At 39.9% G+C, this 23,151-nt stretch overlaps 1 protein-coding gene across 6 annotated transcripts; it reads right to left on the reverse strand.

Annotated features, from left to right (window-relative positions):
- Nucleotides 1–383: 383 nt before the first annotated feature.
- Nucleotides 384–22,592, reverse strand: uso1 (USO1 vesicle transport factor). 6 transcript variants are annotated; one of them, XM_079645148.1, is made up of 27 exons: nucleotides 22,343–22,592; nucleotides 20,839–20,925; nucleotides 19,835–19,899; nucleotides 19,651–19,727; nucleotides 19,419–19,430; nucleotides 19,081–19,134; nucleotides 17,993–18,093; nucleotides 17,809–17,911; nucleotides 17,517–17,572; nucleotides 16,622–16,742; nucleotides 16,336–16,514; nucleotides 16,091–16,231; nucleotides 15,600–15,688; nucleotides 15,364–15,518; nucleotides 14,347–14,552; nucleotides 14,171–14,191; nucleotides 11,417–11,527; nucleotides 10,446–10,564; nucleotides 9,895–10,076; nucleotides 9,685–9,806; nucleotides 8,467–8,605; nucleotides 7,501–7,664; nucleotides 5,137–5,190; nucleotides 4,430–4,528; nucleotides 4,240–4,344; nucleotides 2,898–3,113; nucleotides 384–1,225 (listed from the first exon to the last, which is right to left on the reverse strand). In XM_079645148.1, exons 1-27 carry the CDS (start codon nucleotides 22,406–22,408, stop codon nucleotides 1,148–1,150), a joined length of 2,922 nt encoding a protein of 973 aa, XP_079501274.1. In that variant the 5' UTR covers nucleotides 22,409–22,592; the 3' UTR covers nucleotides 384–1,147. The 6 variants fall into 6 exon arrangements, with proteins under 6 accessions (XP_079501274.1, XP_079501275.1, XP_079501276.1 ...); XM_079645149.1 differs by lacking the exon at nucleotides 19,419–19,430; XM_079645150.1 differs by lacking the exon at nucleotides 14,171–14,191 and having other exon boundaries at nucleotides 22,343–22,591.
- Between the last annotated feature and the right edge of the window lie 559 nt (nucleotides 22,593–23,151).

Below are 23,151 nucleotides of genomic sequence, written 5' to 3' on the forward strand. Positions count from 1 at the left end.
GTGAATCCCCTAAAAGTGTAGTTCAAGTGCCGGAAGTTGGCACTAAACACAGACTTTTATGCTCAACTCATTTAGATATTTCCTGTTTCTAGAAACAATCCGTTACGCATGTTTTTCTCACAGATGAATTAGAAGAGTTTGTCTTTCTTTTGTTAAAATGAACAATAAAAGAAACATTTTTAAACAACCAAATAAAATATCTTTCTGGTAATTTCTGTCAGGGATCATAACCAGCCAAGACATTGTTTGTAAGTGAATGACAATACCAGAAAGATATCCATAGATATCATATTTCTTTTAATGTGATACCTATTTATAGACATTTACTTATCTGCCCTTCATATCAGACATCAATCATTCTAAAATACAAACACATAAGTCTCTTTGTGGATTTAGTAAAATTTAATTTATCTACAATTATCCCTCCATTCAGACATTCAGACCGATAGATTCTTTATTCATTTCAATGTGGCTCATAAACTGATAAGTTACACAATATAATACAGAAGCTGGATGCCAGTACTGGACAAAAAGTTGCAAAAATATCTCCTTTTTTTTGTCTTGACATGTTTTCTGTCAGTGTTTTGCAGCATATTGTAGAGCGGGTTGGTTCTGTCGTCAAAGGGAAATGAACATAATGAAATATAGTGAAACTGATGGCAGCGAGCAGCACAGTGCCACGCTGCAGCTGAGCCTAACTGTATGTCAATGATAAAATGAGAATAATATTTAACCTCTTTACAGATGCATCTTTGCTACATTTTAAATCCTTCTCTCTGAATTTTACTCATGACGTGTATTAATAATTACTTAGCGTCTACGTTCTTGTGATTACAAACTATATGAAAATACATTACAATAAACACAAGACTGGTAAAATCCATCACAAACTGACGATAAAAGTAGCAGAGATGAATGCACTGACATCTATTTGCTGTCACTGAAAACTGAACCAGTGGAAAAAATAACTAACATGTGACAGTGAGTAAAAGAAAGATGACGATAGCATGGCAGCCGGAGGGGAGGAACTGCTTCAATATATTAGTCCTATTCTTCAGTTTCTCAGCTGTGTTTCTGCACAGTTCTTTTTTCTGCCTGTTGACAGACAAATATTCCCATCTCTCCTTTTTCTTTCAGTGTTTTCCCTCTAGTCCTCGTCTTCATCATCGTCTTCTTCATCGTCGTCTGTTTGGTCCCTGGCGTCTAGATCGTCTTCATCGTCCACCTGTGAGGACAGAGTCACAGTCTAACTATAGCAAACACTCACGTCACAGCTGAGAGGACAACACAGTCACGAAATTAATCTATTGATTCGTGTTCACCAACACTATTTTCGCATTTTTTTCGTGTCACACAGAACGATTTTAAAAGCAACGTATTTCTATTAGTATATTTCGTGCCTATATACGGTTCACAGAGGGTCACATATACAAATATACGAAGGGCTGGGCCGCTCACTAGAGGTGAGGTATATTGCCTCATAAGTTCAGTTATAAGTTGGAAAAATCAATCCAATGTAGGTAAATTATTCTTGATACTTGAAAATACTGTAAGAAAAAAATAGCCTACATCCCAGCTCTCCATGGGGTTTCATTTATTTAGTTGGCAGCTCATTCCTTAAAACAGAAGCTTCAAATTGCTGATAAGAAGCGGAAATATGAAAGGTATATTTCAAGCTTGTTATGTACATTTGTCATTGGGCTTTTTTCTATCAACTTAGATTTGTTTAAACATGTTTTCAACTTGAATTTATTTGAAAATTGGGCTTATTAACACATGAATACTGTGTAATATATTTGAACATATATATTTAAGAAGTACAATATAAAGACATGCAGAAGTTTATTATACTTCAGTCATTATGCTTTTTTAATTTGCTGAGGGCCGATTAAAAATGGTCCGGGGGCCAAATCGTAGTTTGGACACCCCTGGTGTAAAGATCTCCTCTGCTACTCAAACATTAACACCTCAGAACACTGGGTAAGTTGGGAGCGGACGATAAAGATTATAAATATATATAAAATAAATGATTAAATATAGAGGACGTTGGGTAGATTTAGTCGTTGCATAATTAAACATGAATATTTCCGAGAAAGTCATGCTGAGAACTTCGCAACGCTTTTTAAACCCACTATCTGGAAAAAGGTTATTTGCAGCTTCTTCAGTCACCGGTACCCTTTTCGAGAAGTGGCGACAACATCTATTTAAATCAGCTGGCCGTGCTAATTTAGCTCGGCACAAGTTCAACCAGGAAGACCTTCTTTACTCATTCTTTTACTATTTCCATGTTACTGCTCTCTCTCCTCTCAATAAGTGATCGGGTGCGTCGCTCCCCAGCTTAACCAATCACTTCGCTCTATTCTCACAAGCCTATCACAGCGCTCCGCTAAACCTTTTAAATCTGCTCTCCCCCCTCTGACAGCTGTCATTTCAGGTGACTAGACGCAACCCTCCTCCACCCCTTTTCACCTCCTGTCCCTCTGAATCCAGGGTCAAGCTAAGCCCCTCCCCTTCAGACCGGACCTAACTATCTATTCACCACCACCAGTGTCTAGACCCCGGGGGATTTCATCGGATCGGTTCTCCCCTCCCGAATGATACTCCTGCACAACGGGGCCTAATCGCCAAAACTCCATTACATTCATTTGTGTATTCCTGGCAATAAATATGTATTCTACTTACATCAAAACCGTCTCTCCTGATTGAACATAAGTTAGAATCATTTGGACGAGATCGTGGATGTAAAATTAGGGGACTAAAAGTGTAACTAGTGGGTCATTTTCAGTCCATTTACTGGTGTCCTCAATCTACATTTCAGCAGTAAAAATCAAACATGTCGATTCATTAAGGATTTAAACTGTTGATAATTGTAGATAAATATCATTCTGATGGTGTACCGGTTCTCCCAGGGCTTTGAGCCTCTGCTTGAGGCTGTGGATCTTCTGGTCCTGGTCGGCAAGCAGCATCAGAAGGTCGTCCTGCTCCTTCTTCGACTCCTGCACCTCCGTCTGCAGCAGGGCCTTCTCCGTCTGCAAGATGGCCGCCGTGCTGGTGGCTGCGGCCAGCTGCTGATCCAGATCCACCCGGCTCTTTGACAAACTCTTCGACTCCTCCTGGAATGAATGATGAGAGAATAATCCATAAATACAAACAATGAGAACCTGACTCTGGAGAAAAAGCTTATACTTTGGAAAAGACGAGAGCCTGACATTTATTGCTTATTATTGACATTTTGGTTTTAGCTGACTGGTTTTCTATTTATTTTATTTTTTTGTCTGTCTGTTTTTGTATGTCTGTTTGTCTTCTGTGGTCTCAGATTTGGAGGTGCTGATCATCAGCAGGAAACCGATGGACTGTCCACTCCAAGTAGGGAATGAGTCCTTACTCCAAGTGAAGGAGTTCAAGTATCTCGGGGTCTTGTTCTCGAGTGAAGGAACAATGGAGCGTGAGATGGGTCGGAGAATCGGAGCAGCGGGAGCGGTACTGCAGTCGCTTTACCGCACCGTTGTGACGAAAAGAGAGCTGAGCCAGAAGGCAAAGCTCTCTGTCTACCGCGCTGTTTTCGTTCCTACCCTCACCTATGGTCATGAAGGACGGGTCATGACCGAAAGAACGAGATCGCGGGTACAAGCGGCCGAGATGGGTTTTCTCCGCAGGGTGGCTGGTGTCTCCCTTAGGGATAAGGTGAGAAGTTCAGTCATCCGGGAGGGACTCGGAGTTGAACCGCTCCTCCTTCAACCTAGTTAGGATGCCACCTGGGCGCCTCCCTAGGGAGGTGTTCCAGGCACGTCCAGCTGGGAAGAGACCGAGGGGTAGACCTAGGACCAGATGGAGGGATTATATCTCTTCGCTGGCCTGGGAGCGCCTTCCCAGTCAGAGCTGGTTGATGTGGCCAGGGGAAAGGAACGTTTGGGGCTCTCTGCTGGAACTGCTACCCCCGCGACCCGACAACGGATAAGCGGGAGAAGATGGATGGATGGAGGTCTTCTGTCTGTGTGGGATCTTTTTGCCCAGTATTTACATTGTTACTCTACTTATTTTCTATAAAGTGAAGATTTGTTTACCTACTTTTGATACACGCTCTGATAGAGTAACTGTATGCTGCTGAAAAAACCCAATAAACAACGTTTTTAAAAGGCGAGAAGCCAATCGGTGTAGTAATATTAGAAGTCAATTGGTCGAGGTAAGGTGATGTTTCACAGTCATGCTCAGATATTAACAAACAGCTTTCCTACACACCTTGAGTCTCTCTGTCTCGCTCGTCTGAGCTGCCAGTCTGCTCTCTATTTCCGCCATCTTGGCAGCGTCTAACGAGCCGTCACCGCTGGAAACCGCCTCCGAGGACTGAGAGGAACCAGTCAATCATTTACTATCTGTCAATAATGATGTGATATTTTTGGTATTTAATGTGATTTTGTGTGATATTTACCACAGCTTCGGCTTTCCGGAGCAGCTCTTGTCTCTCCGCCTTCATCTGGTCGATTTCTGTCGCCTGGGAATGGACCTGACTCCTCAGAGCATCAAGCTCCTGCAACACAGAGAGTCAAAGACTTTCAAATGCATTTAACATTTAACTCAAAGAATGGCTGAGAAACAAACATCCGTGCAATCACCGCTAAATGCACTTTAACACAGGGGAATCTCCTCTTGCACTTTATATGTCGTAGCTGCTATATTGTATTACCATGTCATAAATACTTGTGTGTGCTGCTTTTGTACTTTTTGCATATCATGTGTTTTGTTTTTGCTATGTTTGTAAAATGTAAACTTCTTAAATGTTTTATGTGAAATGAGCTCAAAGCTAAACCTGGCACTGTTACGCTTGACACATTTTAATGTTTTAAGTGTTCGTTACTCTGCATTGTCCCTGCCAAATAAACGATTAAATAAATAAACATAATTGATTAACTGAAAGGATTAAGCTCAAGGGGTATCTCTTTTGGTATTCAACGATCATAGAGGGAAGTAATCCAAAAGCATTTCAAGTATGCGAAACTAAGGTTTCCATCTTTCATGGGAGTTGAAGATGAAATCAGAAATGAATAATAATGCCAGCCTCATCCTTCAAACATTATTATTGAAAAATTCAGTTTATGTTTCTAAAAGGGGAAACAGTGTATCAGTGATGAATCTCACCTTGAGCATTTCTGTGTTGTCTGATGCTGCCGAACCTTCTGCTGTCTCTGATCTCTACAGTCACAGAGAACACAGAGAGGACACAGGAAACATTAGTGATAGGGATGCTCCGATCGATATTCACTCTCTGCCGATCGATCGGTGCTCTCTCTAAAGGCCGATCAGGAGAGCCGATCACATGACGTAAAATACACTTTTCTCTGTGCGCGGCAAAACAAGCTCGCCAAAATGGCTTCACCAGTCTGGCTGTATTTTAAGGTGTCCGAAAAAGACAGTAAAATAGCGGAATGCATCGTGTGTGAAGCAGAAATCCTGCAGCTCCACCCGTTGTGACGGAGCGGTGAGCAGAGCAACACACACTCTAAGAGTTAGACCTAACACACTTAGCTATTTGATCTACCTCTGGAACAAGCTAAACTAATTATAAATATATTTATTCTTCACCGTCGGGTCACTCGTTACTGGATCAGTGAGCTGCATGAGACGGATACTGAGGGGAAGAGAGAGAGGGGGCGAGAGAGAGGGGGAGAGGGAGAAAGATAGGCTCCCGTCATTTCTCACGTGTTATTCTCCAAAGTTAATGTAAACTTGAATAATGTACTTCATTTGAATGTAATAATTATGTTGGTTGTTGTTTGTGGAAGCGCCAGTGAATGAGCTCCATTAACTACATTTTAAAGATCAATTTAAATCAGGGGTGTCAAACTCAATTTCATTACGGGCCACATCAGCATCATGGTTGCACTCAAAGGGCCGTTTGTAACTTCAAGACTATATAAATATACATATATAAATATATAATATATATAAAATAATGTATTATATTACATGATTGCCTCTGCATTGGATTATTATCGGAAAGGGTAATAACTTCATAATTAACTACGTCTGAAAGCAGAAGTCTAGGGCAAATAATTGCAAGTCTCTTCAGTAAGAATGTCAGAAAATGATTTAAAAAGAAAAGCCAAATTCTGAAGAAAAAAAGTCTAATTTGAGATGCATTGTGGGGTATGTAGTTTATGGGCAATGTGCTTCTGTAAAGCGGCATGTAACTGTATAATACACATATGATATTCTTTGCAAGCTCTTGTGGGGCCGCATGAAATGAAGTCGCGGGCCGGATTTGGCCCCCGGGCCTTGAGTTTGACACCACTGATTTAAATGGAAGATCACAATATGTATGTATGTATGTATGTATGTATGTATGTATGTATGTATGTATATATATATATATATATATATATATATATGCCCTGCCCACTCGCCCGGGCCGATACTGATTCCGGCGATCGGCCCCAAAAATGGCGATTGGAGCATCTCTAATTAATGATGCACTTTTTTTCTGTAAGATGATTAAAGTAAAACCCCAATTGTAGAATAACAATCAAAACAGTTTAAGCCTTTAAGAACATTTAATTAATTTAATCTGCTGATTATTTTCTTATACCTGGTCGATAGAATGTCATAGAAATGTGAAAAAATCATTATGGGAGTTCCCGAGGAATGGAAGACTAAAGCTGCTATTATGATTATTATTATTATTATTATAAAGAAATAAGGGTCCCAAAAAAAAACTCAATAATTAAATAAATGTGCAGTTTAATATAACTGTTATGTGACACCAGCAAGACACATCCCCCTATTAACATATGGATAAAGAAATAACATTATAGCATAATTAATATTGCATTTTAAATTAAGCTGCACATGAATTTGATTATAGAGGCTTTTACTTCTACATTTAGAAGTACATTTTGAAGTCAAGACATTTGTGTATTAATGTATTATAATGACAGCTTCGTTCCAGAGCCAAAAGGTGACACATAACATGTTAGAGTGTTTTAATGCAAGCAGATCCTCACATCTAAGAAGGGAGTACTTGGAAATGTTTCACTTGTTGGCTTTGAAAGTATCTTTGATGATACATAGACAACTAAATAAATACCTATTACTCTCTGAGCATGGACAAATACAGCTCCAATGCATTCAGGGTTCCCCGTGGAAAGGGTTCCTCACACGAATATGGTTAGAAGTTTTGTCATAAGAATGTATATGTTGTTTTAAGGAGTTTTGGTTAGCCTGAAATCTGTAGTTGTTTTTCTTTTATTGTAATGTTGTCTGGCTGTTACCACGACAGTGTCGGTGTGGTTTGAAGTCATCTGTTATTCTAAGTCTGTTTGTGTGTTAGGCCCGGAGGAAACAAGACACCATTTGTGTAATAAAGTCAATTGTATTTGTGATGATTTGTACGCAGTCACTAAATCAGACTCTGGTGTTTGAAGGTGATCTCTGTTGCTGTTTGGCAAACGTACAGCTTACACTTACAGCTTAAACAAACACACACTGTGCGTGGACATTACTAACCAGGGTGTTGATGAGAGCGTCTTTGTCACTGAGCTGTGTCTGCAGGAGTGTGTGTTGCTGCCGGAGCTCCTCCAGATCCTCTCTGAGCTGCGAGAGCTCCTCCGTCTGCAGCCCGTTCACCTGAGAGTCGGCCTGGCTGTTCGCCTGAGACTGGCTGTCCTTACCTGGAGGTGAAACACACAGTTCAAAACACACACACAATAATATAGCCGGATCGGTACTGGATTCTTCAGGTAGATACAGATTTCTATACTCATTATTTCTCCATATATCAGCCTTGAGCCCTGTCAGAATAATTATGTTTGAGCTTACCGTAATAATAATAATAATTTTTGCGTAGAACAGCATTTTTCTGTTGTGTTTATACCCTGTTGAGTTTTGTTTACATAAGTATATCACCAATGAGTAGGCCAAAAAGATGCCAGAATAAACAGCATGGTTTATCCAACCATTTTTCAAACGTGGTGATTGTACAGAAAATTGCACTTTTTTGGAAACATAGGCAGAGATTCCTATTTATTTATTCAACGTTTTGGTTTAGGGGTTTTATTTAAGTAATGATTATTTGTTAAGGATACGTAATAGTTAATTATAGTTCAAAGTTATTAATCCTTTAGAGTAGTGTATTCCTCCAAAATATTATTCTTTCCCTCTCAGACCTCTGTGATTGTACATGTTATAGTTGTTGAGTAAATATGTTGGAAAACTATCTTGAGACGTCGCTGCATATCCCTGGTGCGTCGTATCTCAGCAATGAAGCTGTAAAATGTTATCATCAACATGGACGGTGGCCAAAGAAATTGAAACAAGAACTGGGTTGTTAAAAGAAAAAAAAAAAATATCACCCGGAAATGTAATTGAATACTTTTTTCTATTGCAGAAAATTCCTCTTCTTTGCAGACATAGAGCACTTTTACCCAGCGGACAGAAACACCTGTTACCTGTCAACCAATGAGACGAACCCACCTAGTTTGAGCTTGATGACGTTGTACTGGTCTTTGTGCTGCTGGATCTGGGACAGCTGCTGCGTGACCGTCGTCTGCATCTGTTCGCTCTGAGACGTCATGGTCCCTACCTGCTCCTTCAGCTCCTGGATCTGAGCATCCTGAGGGTCACACAGTCACAATCAAACCGTCAATGGCACGAACATCAAATATAAGTAACATCATATACACCGAAATAAAACCCAAGCATGCTCAAAAAGTGTAATGTCAAGTCAAGTCAAAGTCAACTTTATTGTCAATCTTCCAGTTTGTTTGACTGACAGACAGAAATACCGTTTCCCACAATCCCCAATACAAAAACAAATATAATAAAAATATGTGTGCAAATATGTATATACCTATATATACACACATTTATACATATGCAGACCAGGGTTTCCGTTAGCCAGTAATTACCAATTTTTAGCTGGTGAAATTGATTAAAAACCGGTAAATTCAAAACCTGCCGGTCAAAATGTCCGGTAATAATTAGGGATTCTCCGACCGATTGGCTGCCGGTCATTATCGGCCGATATTCACTCTTAATAGTTTGATCGGTGCTCTCTATAAAGGCCGATCAGGAGAGCTGGAACTGATCGATATGGAAATAAACGCGAGTGAAATATAACCGGACGCGAGAGAGAGATCAGATCAGCTGCTGCATAATCACCTGAAGCCCCGCCCACTGTTTAGCGAGCTGCATGAGAAACTGACCGGCTGTCACGAGAGAGAGAGAGAGAGAGAGAGAGAGAGAGAGAGAGAGAGAGAGAGAGAGAGAGAGAGAGGATCTGTTTCTCCCGTGTTATTATGGCAAGTTATCTTGGTCTACTGTTTGAATGTAATAATTATGTTGTTTGTTGTTTGTGGAATTATTTATTGAGAAATGAATCTGAACTTTTCGATATGTTACGATAATAAACTGAAGCAATATAAAAATGACTCCCATTAACTGATTTTTAAACATCAGCATATCCGGTTATAATCCGGTAATTACCTGCCAACGGAAACTCTGCTACACAATTCTTATTATTGAAACATGACCGGTAAGTTTTGAATTTGTCCGGTAAAATACATTATTTCCGGACATTTGACCGGCGAGACAAAATCCTAGCGGAAACCCTGATGCAGACATTAAGAACTAAATAAAAGCACAACAATCAATATATACAAAAATAACAGTCACTTCAATATCTTTGTTTACCTGTTCTCGGATCAGGTCCTTGTACCGCATTACGATATTATCATGTTGTTCTAAAGTCTTCTTCACATCCTCCTCCTTCTTCTCATCCTCGCTTGATTTGTGAACTGCTTTTGTGATCACACCTGTTTGGAGCAGCGGGTAAAAAACAAAGTTAAACTCTGCCATGACAGATGAACTATTGCTGGCTGTGTGGAAGAGGCTCCGACTGACCCTCCAGCTCTTTGACCAGCTTGGTGAACTCGTGGTCGAACAGCATCTGCTCCGGAGACAGGAACACAGGCTGAGGCTTCTGGGCCGCCCGCGAGTACAGCTCGTGTTTGGTGATGAAGCCGAGCTTCTCCACAAAGTTCTCCTTTCCAATCCGCTTCTCGATGAGCTGCTTCAGCTTGTCTCTGAGGAGGACAGAGACAACATGGCAGGGCTTAAAGAGGATACAGCTTGTTTCAACAGATTCAAAATATCTAAACTTTGTATAACTTCAGCATCGGTGCATAGGAACAATTCTAGACAAACTTGATTACTTATCCATATAATATTTGTCTAAGTGCGTAACTGTAATAGTGTTTGCACATTCATAAGAGTCTCAGACTGTACTTGTATATAAAGAACATATCACAGAGATATTTTATTCTCAATGAGAAATTCAGCCAAAAATATCCACAATATGGAACTGTAAGAGAACTAAGGGTTTGGAGTATACTGCAGATCATGCAACTGTGTTTAGGGGAGCATTCTAAAGTGTGCGTGAGGACACCACTTACTTGGTGTAGTTTTCCAGCGAGTTGTCGTTGTAAAAGATGCAGATGCCGAGCAGCAGCGCACACAGACCCTGGACCAGCCGCTCATCCTCCCCCAAGTTCTCTGAGATCTGAGCTGTCAGCTGCAGAGTCAGAGTCAAGGGTCCACACAGGCTCACACTCACACAATACTATTTAACATCTTAAGCCGCAAACCTGTTTTTCAGGTTTCAGGCTCGAAAATGACATTCCCAGAACAAATGACCATATCTTCCCTTCTAAAAGGGTTAAATTAATAATCTTTTTTCTCAAAGTAATGATAAACCTGTCAGTTGGATGTAGAACAGTCAGATTTAATATAGATGTTTTTTATTTTAAAGAAAATTCCGATTGAACATGGTAAAAAACTGTAAATTATAGTGTCCGTCCAAAATATATGTTGTACTTATAGTGAAAACTAACCTTGGATGATGGGTTAGTAGACTAAAAGCTTTAGGAATCCAAAGTACAACATATAATAAGTACCCTGTATCAAGATTGATGCAAAACAAGTGATATTTGACCGTTTTAGACTGATTTAGCAAAAAAAACTCTTCTGGGGCCATTAACCTTCAATCCGAATAAGAAGATTAAACTGAATTCCTCCAAAGTTATTATTTCAAAATGAGTCAATCTGAAATTAATTCATATTAATATTAAGGAACAGTTTAAAACTACTTTTTAAAGACAACTATGACTAAATCTTAGAACGGCAACCTCAATTGGAATTTTTAAAGTAAATTAAAGACCTATCTTTTTATTGTTTTAACATATTCTAATCATGTTCCTCATTTGCCATTGTGATGTTGTTGTCATACTCTGTAAAGCACTTTGGGCTGCGTCAAGCATGAAAGGTGCTATATAAATAAAGTGTATTAATATTATATTTATTATGAAATACAGATATGTATTGTAATGAAATGTTTCGATAGGCTTGAAATTATTTTGAAGGATACAAAAGGAACGTTCTCCTGGTTGTGTAGAAAGTGAGTGACAGCGATGGGACAGTTGTTGATCCAGGTGCACAGCAGCATGAGGAGGCCCACCCGGGTCTGCACCTTACTGCCCTGTGGACGAAAAACAACAACAATACAAATAAATGTGGTAATAAATGTTCTTGTTGAGTGACAGTAAAAATACTGATTAAAGTCAAAATATGTTATTTTCTGGAGATATTAAAACACTTAGAGTTAAGGCAAAGAGGAAACAGAATGTACGTACTTTAAACCAAATCATCAGATTTACCACTAATGTTTTAATAACTATAATTCTACTTATAGCAAGTCATGATTTGCAGCAGGAATCTTACAAAACTATTGACAGTATATTTAATTCAGGAAAACTGATAAGCTGATCAAAAATGGCAACAAAGGTTGTGATTATGAGTTGATGGTAAAATAAATAAGCATTCATTTAGTTAGCACACTTCTCAATAAGTCAAATCTTCCCATCCTGAAATGGGAAACAGATTAATATTCAACAAAAGAAGGAAGTGGTTAGGTAAACCCATTCATTTCCTCAATGGAAGCATTTCAATCACATCAACCGTTAGTAGTTCTTAAAGTTATCACAAAACAAAACACTCGGACACAAAACTCATACAATATATTGATTCCAAAAATACACAATTAATGTTATGGTTGCCAATTTGAATTGTGTGTGCGACTGATGCCTGGCAATACAAGTAACACAACGTTGTTACTGTGTCTCCAACTATCAGCACGTGCAAAGCAAAACCCACTGAATGTGCTTTTACGAACACAAAAGGAAGTGTAATAATAGAAAAGTGATAGACAGGAGTCCCTTTGGTTGTTAAGAAAAGTCAGCTTTTATACAGAAAAATAATGCAGAATAATGTGGAAAAGTAAAAAAAGGGATGAATTGAATGGAGTTGGACTAAAAATGATGAAATTCCATCCACAACGCAGACTGCCCAGCCAGAGGTGATCTGTCATGTCTACACTGTACAGTAGGTGAGGCTGCAAACAAGCTGGTGCATCAACACTTAATGCACATCATGCTTTCAGAAGAGCATCTGTAATAAGATCTGAGCCATGAAGGTGGGGGAGAAAAACTTATCAGCATTAGAAACTATAAAAACGTACAAAATCACCTTTTCAGGTTTAATCTCCAAATGTGATGCAATGCAAAAATGAAGAGGAAAACAAATAGACAGGAACAAGACCACGAGCATTCACTCAGAAACATTTGCCTTTTTCAAAAAAACAAAGTACACACCGTGCTTCTGTAAGTGTTTGTGCGGTGGATTGTGTTTAAAACAACCGCTACTAACCAACTAAAACTAAAGTCAAAGACTCAAGAGAGAGAAATAAAGACACATCCACATCTGCTGTTTGCTTCACATAAAAGGATCAGGACTTATATAACTACCGGATGTCCGTGCTCCTCCCCCCCGTAACCAATCTGATTCTTTGCAGTCAGCATGACAAATAGCATAGAGCTTAATCTCGGGGTCAGCTCCTTCCGTAATGCACGTCTCCTGATGCCACACTAATCTAATACTGCTCGAGTTCCTGCACTCAGACTCCTCCCCCACGAGGAAGTGTAATTCCAAGAAGCCATTTTCATCCTTTGTGGGTTTGCAAAGACCCTTTTTGTCATTGGTCGCCTGGCATGAACTACAACCCTACATCAATCAATCAATGTTTATTTATATAGCCCAATATCAGTGGACTTCACAGTGTGTACAGAATATCAGTATGACAACACGACACCCTCTGTCCTTAGACCCTCACATCGTACAAGGAAACAATTCCAGAGAAAAACTCAGTTTAAAGGGGAACATGGGAGAAACCTCAGGGAGAGCAACAGAGGAGGGATCCCTCTCCCAGGACGGACAGACGTGTAATAGATGCCGTGTGTAAATCAAAGAGATAATACATTTACAGCGTAGCTACATGAAGCCTTGGTGCTTGCTTCTCGTTATCTTTTATGGCTGGCTGAACATGACAAAGTAAGTAAGGTGGAGGTCCGAGGGGGGCTGGGTTTTGCTCCTTCACTACAGACATAACTGGCGTAAACAGGAAGAAGGGAGGCATGAAGAGAGTAATGCAAACTGAGAAACTCCCAGGAAAAAATAAATTGAGTTGAATAACTTCAACCTTCATCTTGTAGCCATTAATATATGTGTAACCACCTGAACCCACAGGGGATACTTAACTAATCATTATAACTATCACTTTTTCTGGCACCTGCATTTGCAAGCAGGTACATGTAAGAAAAGGAACCAGACAAACAAGAGAGGAGATCTCTCACTTGGACAGGAAAAGGCCCCGAAGCTGCAGCAGCAAACTTCCTGAACACACAGATAAGGGGTTTGCAAACAAACCACTCGCAGCTCAAAAGGTGTTAGGATGACAAACCCACAAAAAACAAACAAGCTGCTTGGCTGTCCATGTGTGTACTTCCCCACTAGTGCACACAGTGAGAGCAACTAGTGTGCCACCCTGATGAGGAAGAGAGGGGTCAAAACCGGAGGTTAGGGGTGAATGAGGAGTAGTAGAGAGTTAAGGGAAGCAAGATCCCCAAACATGTGGGCCAACAAGACCACTACTACAGATGCCAGGCCAAAATAACCAGCTTAGATGCTGCCCAAACACTCACAAAACACGCACACACACACACACACACACACACACACACACACACACACACACACACACACACACACACACACAAGCGTTACTTACCCGCCGGGCGATCTTATCTCCCTGCAAAACCACATAACGTTACACCGTTCTTTTCACCGTTGTTGACACTTCAGTATTAACCATAGACTGTAACCCTAATTTGCCCCAGAATCCTTCCTATCCAGACACACAGGTAACCTCTTCTTCGTTCCTGCAGCTAAGTGTTCTCTTCCTACCTGTGAGAGGATGTTGGTGCATTGCTGCAGCAGGGAGACGGGGGGCTTCCCCAGGCTGGTGGCCAGCTGGACCCTCAGCAGCTGCTCCTTCTGGGTGAGGTTGTCCTGCAGGGCGTGGGCCAGGGCCACGGAGGCACACCAGTTGGAGAGAGAGTCCGCTGAGAACAGGCCTCCGCACAGCAGCTGGCCCGCGGAGATGGAATTGGCTGAGGGAGAAATGTGAGCCAGTCAGTAACGGATTATTTTGTACATACTTCAAATAATTAAGCAATATTTACCCATTATTCAGTCATATTTAGATGTGTTTATGTGCATAGTGTACAACAACAAAAACAACTGTTCAACATCTCAGAAATGATATAACCTTAAAGAAATATAAATATAGTATTACACCTCAAAAGCTAAAGAACCACATATTTGTAACTTTTCCCACCAATCGAGTGCCACAGTGACGCGTCCTAAAACCCGGAAGACCTAAAAAGTTCTGTGGTTAACACAAATGTAAGAGACGGATCACGTTTTGTTCAGCCGGATAATCTCCCCATGTCTACCCTACTTTCCACAGAGCTTATTTCGAGCTATTTCCAAAATCCTATGGAGAAATTGCATTGGTTTTGTCGAAGGAACCGGAAGTGGTAAAATGCTAACTTACTTCCGGGTTTTAGGATTCGTCACAGTAGCACTCTATAAAGCCAATTCGTTACAATTAAGTATTTTATTTGTAATGTTATAATTATTATTTTTTAAAGCCTATTTCTATGAGTGAAGTGCTTAGATTTAATAGTATCGTAGCATCTTTTTTTCCAAAAAAATTCTGTTATTGTATATAAACAGCCTGTCAGTGTTTTATAAGTGTTGAATTCAAAGCATAACTCCAAAAAAAAAGGCGGCTTTAAGACTCTGCACTCTTGAAACATATAAAACAACTGAAGTACGGTTGGTACGAGGGAAATGATCAACGTCTTGTCAGGAGAAATTGAAAATGAACTTCTAAATTCTCAACTCGGTGTAACTTACCATCAATGGTGGAGGGCAGCAGCGTAGCCACGATCTCTCCCTGTCCTTTCTGGTTCTTGTACAGGAAACACTGGAAACAGTAGAGGACGGCGCAGCGAAGCACAAACGGTTGTCTCTCATTCACCATGGACATGAGCAGCACCACGATGGCTGGTCTATGGGCAGAGGAAGTTCAAGTTGGATTAGTTAACTATCAGATGGAAAGTGGGGGCTTTAGGTCTCAGGATGTTTCTTACCTGGGTGGGTTTGAAGGAGCGTTGACGGATGCAAAGTAATCCTGGTTGACCTGTGACCCCCGGATGACCTCTGACACAGTGTTGATGGTCTGAAAAAAAGCAGTTGGATCAATATGGAGGACTAAAACTGCCTTTATAACATATTAAAAAAATCTAAACAACTAAAATAATTAGAGAATCTAAAATCAATAAATGTGCAGGTTAATTTTAAAAGTGTTAAGCACTGGTTTTTATTAGAAAATAAATTAGTACAAAAAGACATTTCTCAAATCAGTTTATTTAATTATGATTATTTTGGTGGGTATTGCTTTTGCTTTTAAATGTACCTGAATATTTATTTCATAATTGAAGCTTTATTTATGCATTTCCTTTATTTATTAATGTATAAATATAAGCAAAAAAAGGAATGTTGTATGTCTCAAAAGGGGCCGATCCTTCTGACTAAACAACTGTTTCTTCTGGGTGTACTGGGTATTGCTTTCTGTCCTTACCTCAGTGAGGATGTCGGCAGGCACCCCCGTGGCCATGAGGATGGTGCACAGCTGCTGCAGCAAGCCGCACTGGTACATGGACTTCTGACAGCTGGCTGAGGCTCCAGGGGAATTCACCGGAGACACCATGACTCGCACCAACTGGGAACAGAACATTGTGTTATAGCAAACAAAAGGCCATTGTTCTGCTCGCTTCATTTGTGAAAGGTTTGAAGAAACATGTCAGCCTGAATGCTCTGCGTTACCTGCAGCATGAGGTGGAGGTTGGTGACCTTCTGTGCAGACCAGCCAGAGTTATCATCCCCGACCTCGAACCAGGGCTTCATCCTCTGGATGTACGAGCCCTCCTTGAAGAAGTTCTGGTTGGAGCTGTTGTTCTTCAGCAGGTTGAGCAGCAGCAGCAAGCAGTCCTCCACCACGATACCTGCAGGCAGAGAAGGATGTGCATCAGAACATAACTCACAAGAAAAACAATATTCATACGGTTTCATGTCAAGAAACTGGATTTTTCATATTTCAAAATGCTTTTACCTCCATCGCTGCTGCCCTCTTCTGTGATGATGTCTAGAAGACGCTCAAATGCGCTTTCAAATGCCACGATTTTCTGAATCGCAGCATTGCTTTTGGTCAGCTGTTGAAGCAACAGCAGGCCCTGTTGGAATGAAATACAAGTTGTAAAAATAGTTTTGAATTACAGTTAGAGTTCAGACACACTGTATAAGGTTCAGGAAATATCAGGAAGTACAGTTTAAAACCTGAGTTTATCATCAAAGAAATGCACATTTTTGTTACAATGCATGTATGCAAGTGGTCAAGGAAGTGTTTTGCTGGTTAGCATTGTAATTTGTATTACACATGAAGAAATTAAAGGTGGGGTAGGTAAGTTTGAGAAACCGGCTCGAGATACACTTTTTGTTATATTCCATGGAATGCTCTTAACATCCAGATAGCACTGAATATCTGAAGTGCTTTGACAAAAAATCCGTAAAGAAATATCATATGTGGAAGCCGTGGCGCTGTAAAAAGCACGACCAATCATCTGAGCCGGCCCGGCTAAAGTAACTGGATGGCCTACCTGCCTGTCAGCCTTCCATCTGTGCACAAACTTATCTCGTGCCCTCATTGGTCATGTGCTTGTTCGTGTGTGTTGGAGGAGGGGCTCTGTAAGGAAGTGGCAGATTTTCCCCGGCTGTGTATTTTCAAATTCTATCGCACTCAAGCTGGTTTCTCCAGAATTACCTACCCTACCTTTAATTATTTGTATAGTCATTTATTATATACTTTGGTATTTTGATAGGCTTCAAAGTCCGAATGAGATGGCTGCGTTCTTGCACAAAGAGCTAAACTAAGTCTAAACATGGCATCAGTTTCACAGGTTTCCATAAACGTTTTATAACAAAATGTCAGCTTAAACTGAAATACTTACATCATTACGGATCACTTCTCTAGAGTCTGCCAATAAGTCCATCAATCTGGAAACACCTGCGAATGAATGAATCAAAAGGTTTGATGAAATACTGGTTTATCTAAAACACAAAATATTTAGCAATTTAAAAAATACTGTCTGACAATCTGACTATCTTTTGTTGTGAGTTGCCAACTGTTCCAGAGAGAACAGGTGCCCTCAGTAAAAGGACAGAGATGTGTTTATATAAAACAGAGGATGAGTAAACCCCTGATAACTCTAAACAGGTCACAAGTGCAGAGGAGACGCTCACCCATGGGGCTGACCAGAATAATCCCCTGGACCTGGACCCCCTGGTTCTTCAGGAGAGCGGTCAACAGCTTCACCCCGGGCCAACGTACGTGAAAGTCAAACTCCTAAGAAATAAAACACATCAATGCATAAATGTGTCAGGCTGCGTTGAGACAAATAAAAAACCAAAAAGACTCTCTCAGTACCTCCAGCAGACTGAGAATCAGAGTGATGTGTTCGGGGTCCTGAATGAACTGCTCGGTGAACTGAGCGCCGAGGTCATCAGACTGCTTCTGCATGGCCTCATCTGTGAAGGAGAATGAAATATAACATTTGCTGCAATAAGCACTACAGCAGCAGTGCAGTGAGGGGACCAGCTGGTTTGTTCATAACCATGAGCCCGAGTTAGAACGCTTCATCAGATCTTCTCAAAATGACTTGGTGGTTTTCTGCTAATGAATTGTGACTTTAAAAAGGAACATGTAAAGCCATTTGAGAAATGTGCAAATGCTCAGGGTGATAGTTGTGAACACGCCTTTAGGGAAACAAAAATGGGGGATGAGGGACAGCTGGGTGGGAGGGTGAACAGGGGGAGCTCAGTAGGGTTACTATGTACACACGGGAATTTAACATTTAACGTGGGAGAGTTTTTTTTTTAGTGTAACAACATGGTGAGAAACCCCACTGCACTCAGATTAATTGCATACCCACCTAGTAATCTGGACATACCTTGTTCTTTCTCTAAGATTTCTGCTTCCATCCAAAAACAATGTTGTGACATTTAAAATGTATATTAGAAGTTGCAGTAATCAATATGTTTATATTTCCAATGGATCAAATAAAGGGCTGTTTTCACTAGATGTACATTCTTCCTTTTCCTGGAGATACAAATGTATTCAGAGACGAGTGCTGCTAGACTGCCCGTTAATACAGGCACACGCCTCCCTTCGTGGCTTCAAGCATTATGGAAAGATGAATGGATTACACAAGTCAGATTTTATATATAGTATAATGCTAATAATAGTAGCGTAGACTATCCTTCATGCACTGCGCAGAACATATTCAGTCAACATTGTGACACAGCGTTAGACTTCTTGGTACAGCTCTAGAAACAAGGGGGCGACAAGATATGACACGTAAACAGACAAGAGGTGTGGGGAAGTGATTAGTGAAGCACTCATGTTACCACCCAAAACACCTTCCACTCACTTTTCCAGTTTCAACCCATTTTAGTGCAGTTAGTTAGATAGCAGCTTAATTACTACATTTGCAAAAGCTTGTTTTCAGTACTGACCAGGCATGGAAACATTCTTATGCTTCCCTGAGGCAGGGATAGGGGTTACTGCGTCTGAGAGTGCGAGGGGGGAAGAGGAAGTTTAAAGCCTCACCCAAAAGCCAGCATTTATTTCAACCAACCTGAAGAATCAGCTGACTGACTCTTACGAAGATATGGCAAGACAACAATCAGAAATACAGCCTTGAATTTCATCCGCTAATAAAACTCTGTGTACAGAAGCAGGTGTAAACAATACGTGCTCTTTTCCCAACCCCAAAAACAATGGATGATTGAAGTGCTGCTGGTGGTTAGGGGAGGGGGGGGGTGGCGTCATGCACAGTTTAAAAGATGTTTACCTTCTGATTCATCTGTAGGTTTAAACATGGAAGAGAAAAGAGAGAATCTTTACACAAAGCATTCATCATGAGTGAACAGAGGAGGGGAATGCAAATTAACTTGTGTCCAGTTGAAATGAACTCGACTTATTTACACATGCAAAAAATAATGGCTCCGTCACCACCGGTTACTGTAGTCACACAATTAGGAAGAATTATCTTCAATGGTGATAAGTGAGGAAGGGTTAAATACCTTGCTCTTCCTCCTCATCATTGCAGATGAGGTTGTAGAGTGTGTCCAAAGCATAGCCAAGGATTTCAGAGTCAGACCTGTTCCATTTACAGGAAAGATCGGAGAATAAACCAAACACAAGTCGCATTATTAACTCTTATCAGAACAAGGTGCCTGTAGAAAAATAGAAATATTTGTATCATACCGGTCAGTTTGCAGAATGTTAATCAAGTGTTCCATCGCCTGTGTGCCAACTTCCATGCGATATTTCTAGAAAGGATCAAATGGAAGGCAAGGCGATTTTTAAGGTGATTTACAACAACAAGGCAATTAAAAGTTATATATAAAATATTAAATAAAAGACAGATTAAATACAAATTTGAGAGAACAAAATAGGACGAAAGTTCACTGTACAAACAGAAAAGGTTATTAAAAACAACTGTTTCATGGGAGGTCACTTGCAGTAGTAGCAGATAAGAAATGTTTTTGGACTCAAACTAAATCTTAGTGCTTTCGAATTACCAGTAATATTTGAATAATACTAAATCATGAACTTTGTACCGTATTTCTTATAAAATACAGGAAGTCAACACATCAATGTCTGTGTTTTTGATCAGCACTGATACCACTGAGCGATAATGTGAAACCCTGTGCCTCCTAAACCCCTTATTCATGCCTGAAAAACACATTACTCATGGTTGATGTGGCACAGGCAGCTTTGAGAGGATTCAGCAGAGTTTGACAAATCATCCATGACAGAAGAGAATATATTTACAAATATCATAATTCATTTACATGCCATTTTCTCCTTTGATGACAGCTACTGCTGCAATTTAAAAAAAAGTAAGTATGCCAAACACCTTGTGAGAATCATCCATACTGTAATGTGGCTTAACCAAAAGCCTATCATATTCTCAGCCAGTATAATCCAGATGAAAAATGATGCATTCAAATATTACAGCACTGCTATAAAGCCAATCTTTTAGAAGGTAACAATGGTGTGTTTTAAATGAATTTGTTTAATACAGAGGTGTTTCTTGTATATTGTTCTCCGAAATTATTTCATTGCCTGAAAGACAAAGAATGTAAAACACTCTCAGTAAAACCCAATTCAGCTTCTACCTCCATAAATGTCAAATGTATTGCATTGTTGCATTGGACTGAATTACACTGTGCACAATGTAGTAGATTAACTGTGTCTGGTTTTACCTTAGAGAGGGACTTGAGGGCCCGGACAGCATCTCTGCGGTCTTCTAGTAGCGTCGAGGAGGCTACCCGGTCACACAACTTCTGGATCTGTAGAGAAAGAAATCCTTGATTATTTGTGCAGGCCTCATATACGGCCTAAAATATATTTTTATGTGACTTAAAATAGGGACGATGGGTTGTATTTTGCATATCAGCGGACATGATGTTTTCCCTTACTTCAGAAGCATGTCTTACAAGGCATCATGAAAAATGTGGTTGATTTTTGTTCTCAGGAGTCATAAAATGAAAATAAATGCATTCCTCTAATATTTGCAAATGATTGGATAAGGAAATGTGTTATTTATTTTACACGGTCCCAACTACCATACATTTTCAACCGATAACAAATGCCATACTGTTAGGGTCTTAGGAGACAAGCCAGTTGGAAAACATTAGTCTACAGAATTACTTAATTGTAAAACGGCTGCAATACTCCATAATTTATTTTTAAGGCATTGGAAATAGATTATCCTAAGATGCTGAACAACACAAGCACCTTGAGGAGTCACCTTGGACCTTGGATGGTGATGATAGGCTACCTTTTTATAGGCTTACCAATTATGTGAGAAGTTTGTAATCAGATCGAGTGATAGTGAAAGCTAAATTCATTGCAGAGATATATGAAGAGCATAGCAAGAGGGACAGTGGTACTAAATGCCTTGCATCCCATATGTTCCCAGGGTGATGAATTCCCAAGCTTAATCTAATTTAAGAAGACACATTAGCGGGATCTTTCAAAGGGTTTTAGGATCTCATCAATGTATCTAAGTCAAATGTTAAAAGCATCCACCAACAGATACAGCCTGATGATGACATGCTAATTGAAACCTACGCCCTCAAATTTGGCATGATCTGTATCTCTTTTTTTTTTGTAGACATTGATATCTACTGAGTGGCTGAACAGGTTGTGATGATTGAAATGTATTTTAAAATCCCATATTCCTTCATTCGTTTGCAATTTGAAGTGCAAAAAAAGCCCTTACCAATCACTACAAATGTTGGTTTATATCAAGAACAGGACATTGGGAACCTAGAGATGACTACAATATCATTTAAATTGGATCTTAACATAGTTAGCTCGTGTATTCTTGGATGTAATTTGAAGATAAAGATATAGTTAACAGCCGATACTCCTTATAGTCATTATTGTCCATTCATTATAGCTAAACGTAGAGAAAACAGAAGACATGTCAGACAGCCTGCTGCTAACTGACAGGTATGCTACGTTAGCTTATTAGCTTTATAACTAGCTCGTTGTTCTGATTTAGGAAGGCCTCCGTCTCTTAACATGTAATTATTGGTGTTATATGTAGGTATATAAATGCACCCTGCGTGTATAAACATGAGTTTAAATGCTGACGTGTGTGGAGTCAGTGCGTCTGGAACCCTGTGGTGCTAATGTTAGCTAGCCTCAGTTAGCTTCAGTTAGCCTCAGTTAGCTCCGGTTATCCAGGGTGTTTCCTACCGTCTCGGCTCCGGAGGGCTGCGGCCCGGCGGCCTGTCCCCCCATCACTCCTCTGAAGAAGTTCATCTCTCGGTGCCGTATTCAAAGCGTCTCTCCTTCCGATAAATCCCCCAGACTCCCCCTTCAGTTGTCCGTGTAAAAACGACGTGAATAGAAAATGAAAAAGGTACACAATGATGATTTTCTACAGTGTACAGATCGACCCCGGAACACAAGTGTGAGGCACTGCGCATGCGCGAAGACGTGGCGATACGTGGCTGATCAGCAGAGTTCACCTATTTAAAGGGCAAGATAACAAACATTGAGTGTATGGAGAATTAAATATTTCATTATAACTGGTAAAAGACTAAATACAAATAATGAATAAAGAAAGAAATGTCAGTATAAAAGTATAATTTTCGGATTCACCCCTGTATGCAGGAGAAGTGAACTATATACATAAAATACAATAAGCTAAATGTTGCAGAGAAGGTTGTGAGTGACCAAGTAAATGCAGGAGTCTATATACAACAGATTGTACATTTAAATAGTGTACAGTGGAATAAATACTGCTTATTGTAGTTATCAATACATACTTATGTTTAAAGTCTAAGTTTTAACCCTGAAACAGAAAGGGCAAATTCATTTGACAAAATTATAAATACAATAGTTATTCACTGTGCTTTTGAGCTTGTTCCTAGTGTTTGTATTCACTTTCAATGCCAAAGCTGATATTAGACAGTTTCTCAGTTAACATTGTTTCTCAACACTTGTAATAATAATAATAAAGACACTATGATTCACATTTACTCGGTAATTAAAGTAATTAA

This window comes from Notothenia rossii (assembly GCF_949606895.1).
Source record: "Notothenia rossii genome assembly, chromosome: 1".
Taxonomy (NCBI): domain Eukaryota; kingdom Metazoa; phylum Chordata; class Actinopteri; order Perciformes; family Nototheniidae; genus Notothenia; species Notothenia rossii.

Excerpts from the sequence above, each read along its gene's own strand:
- uso1 (XM_079645148.1), bottom strand. The coding sequence starts at position 22,408 with ATGAACTTCTTCAGAGGAGTGATGGGGGGACAGGCCGCCGGGCCGCAG. Across the intron at positions 20,926-22,342 it reads AGCCCTCCGGAGCCGAGACG|ATCCAGAAGTTGTGTGACCG; the intron begins GTAGGAAACACC and ends CTTTCTCTACAG. Across the intron at positions 14,192-14,346 it reads GCACCAACATCCTCTCACAG|GGAGATAAGATCGCCCGGCG; the intron begins GTAGGAAGAGAA and ends GTGGTTTTGCAG.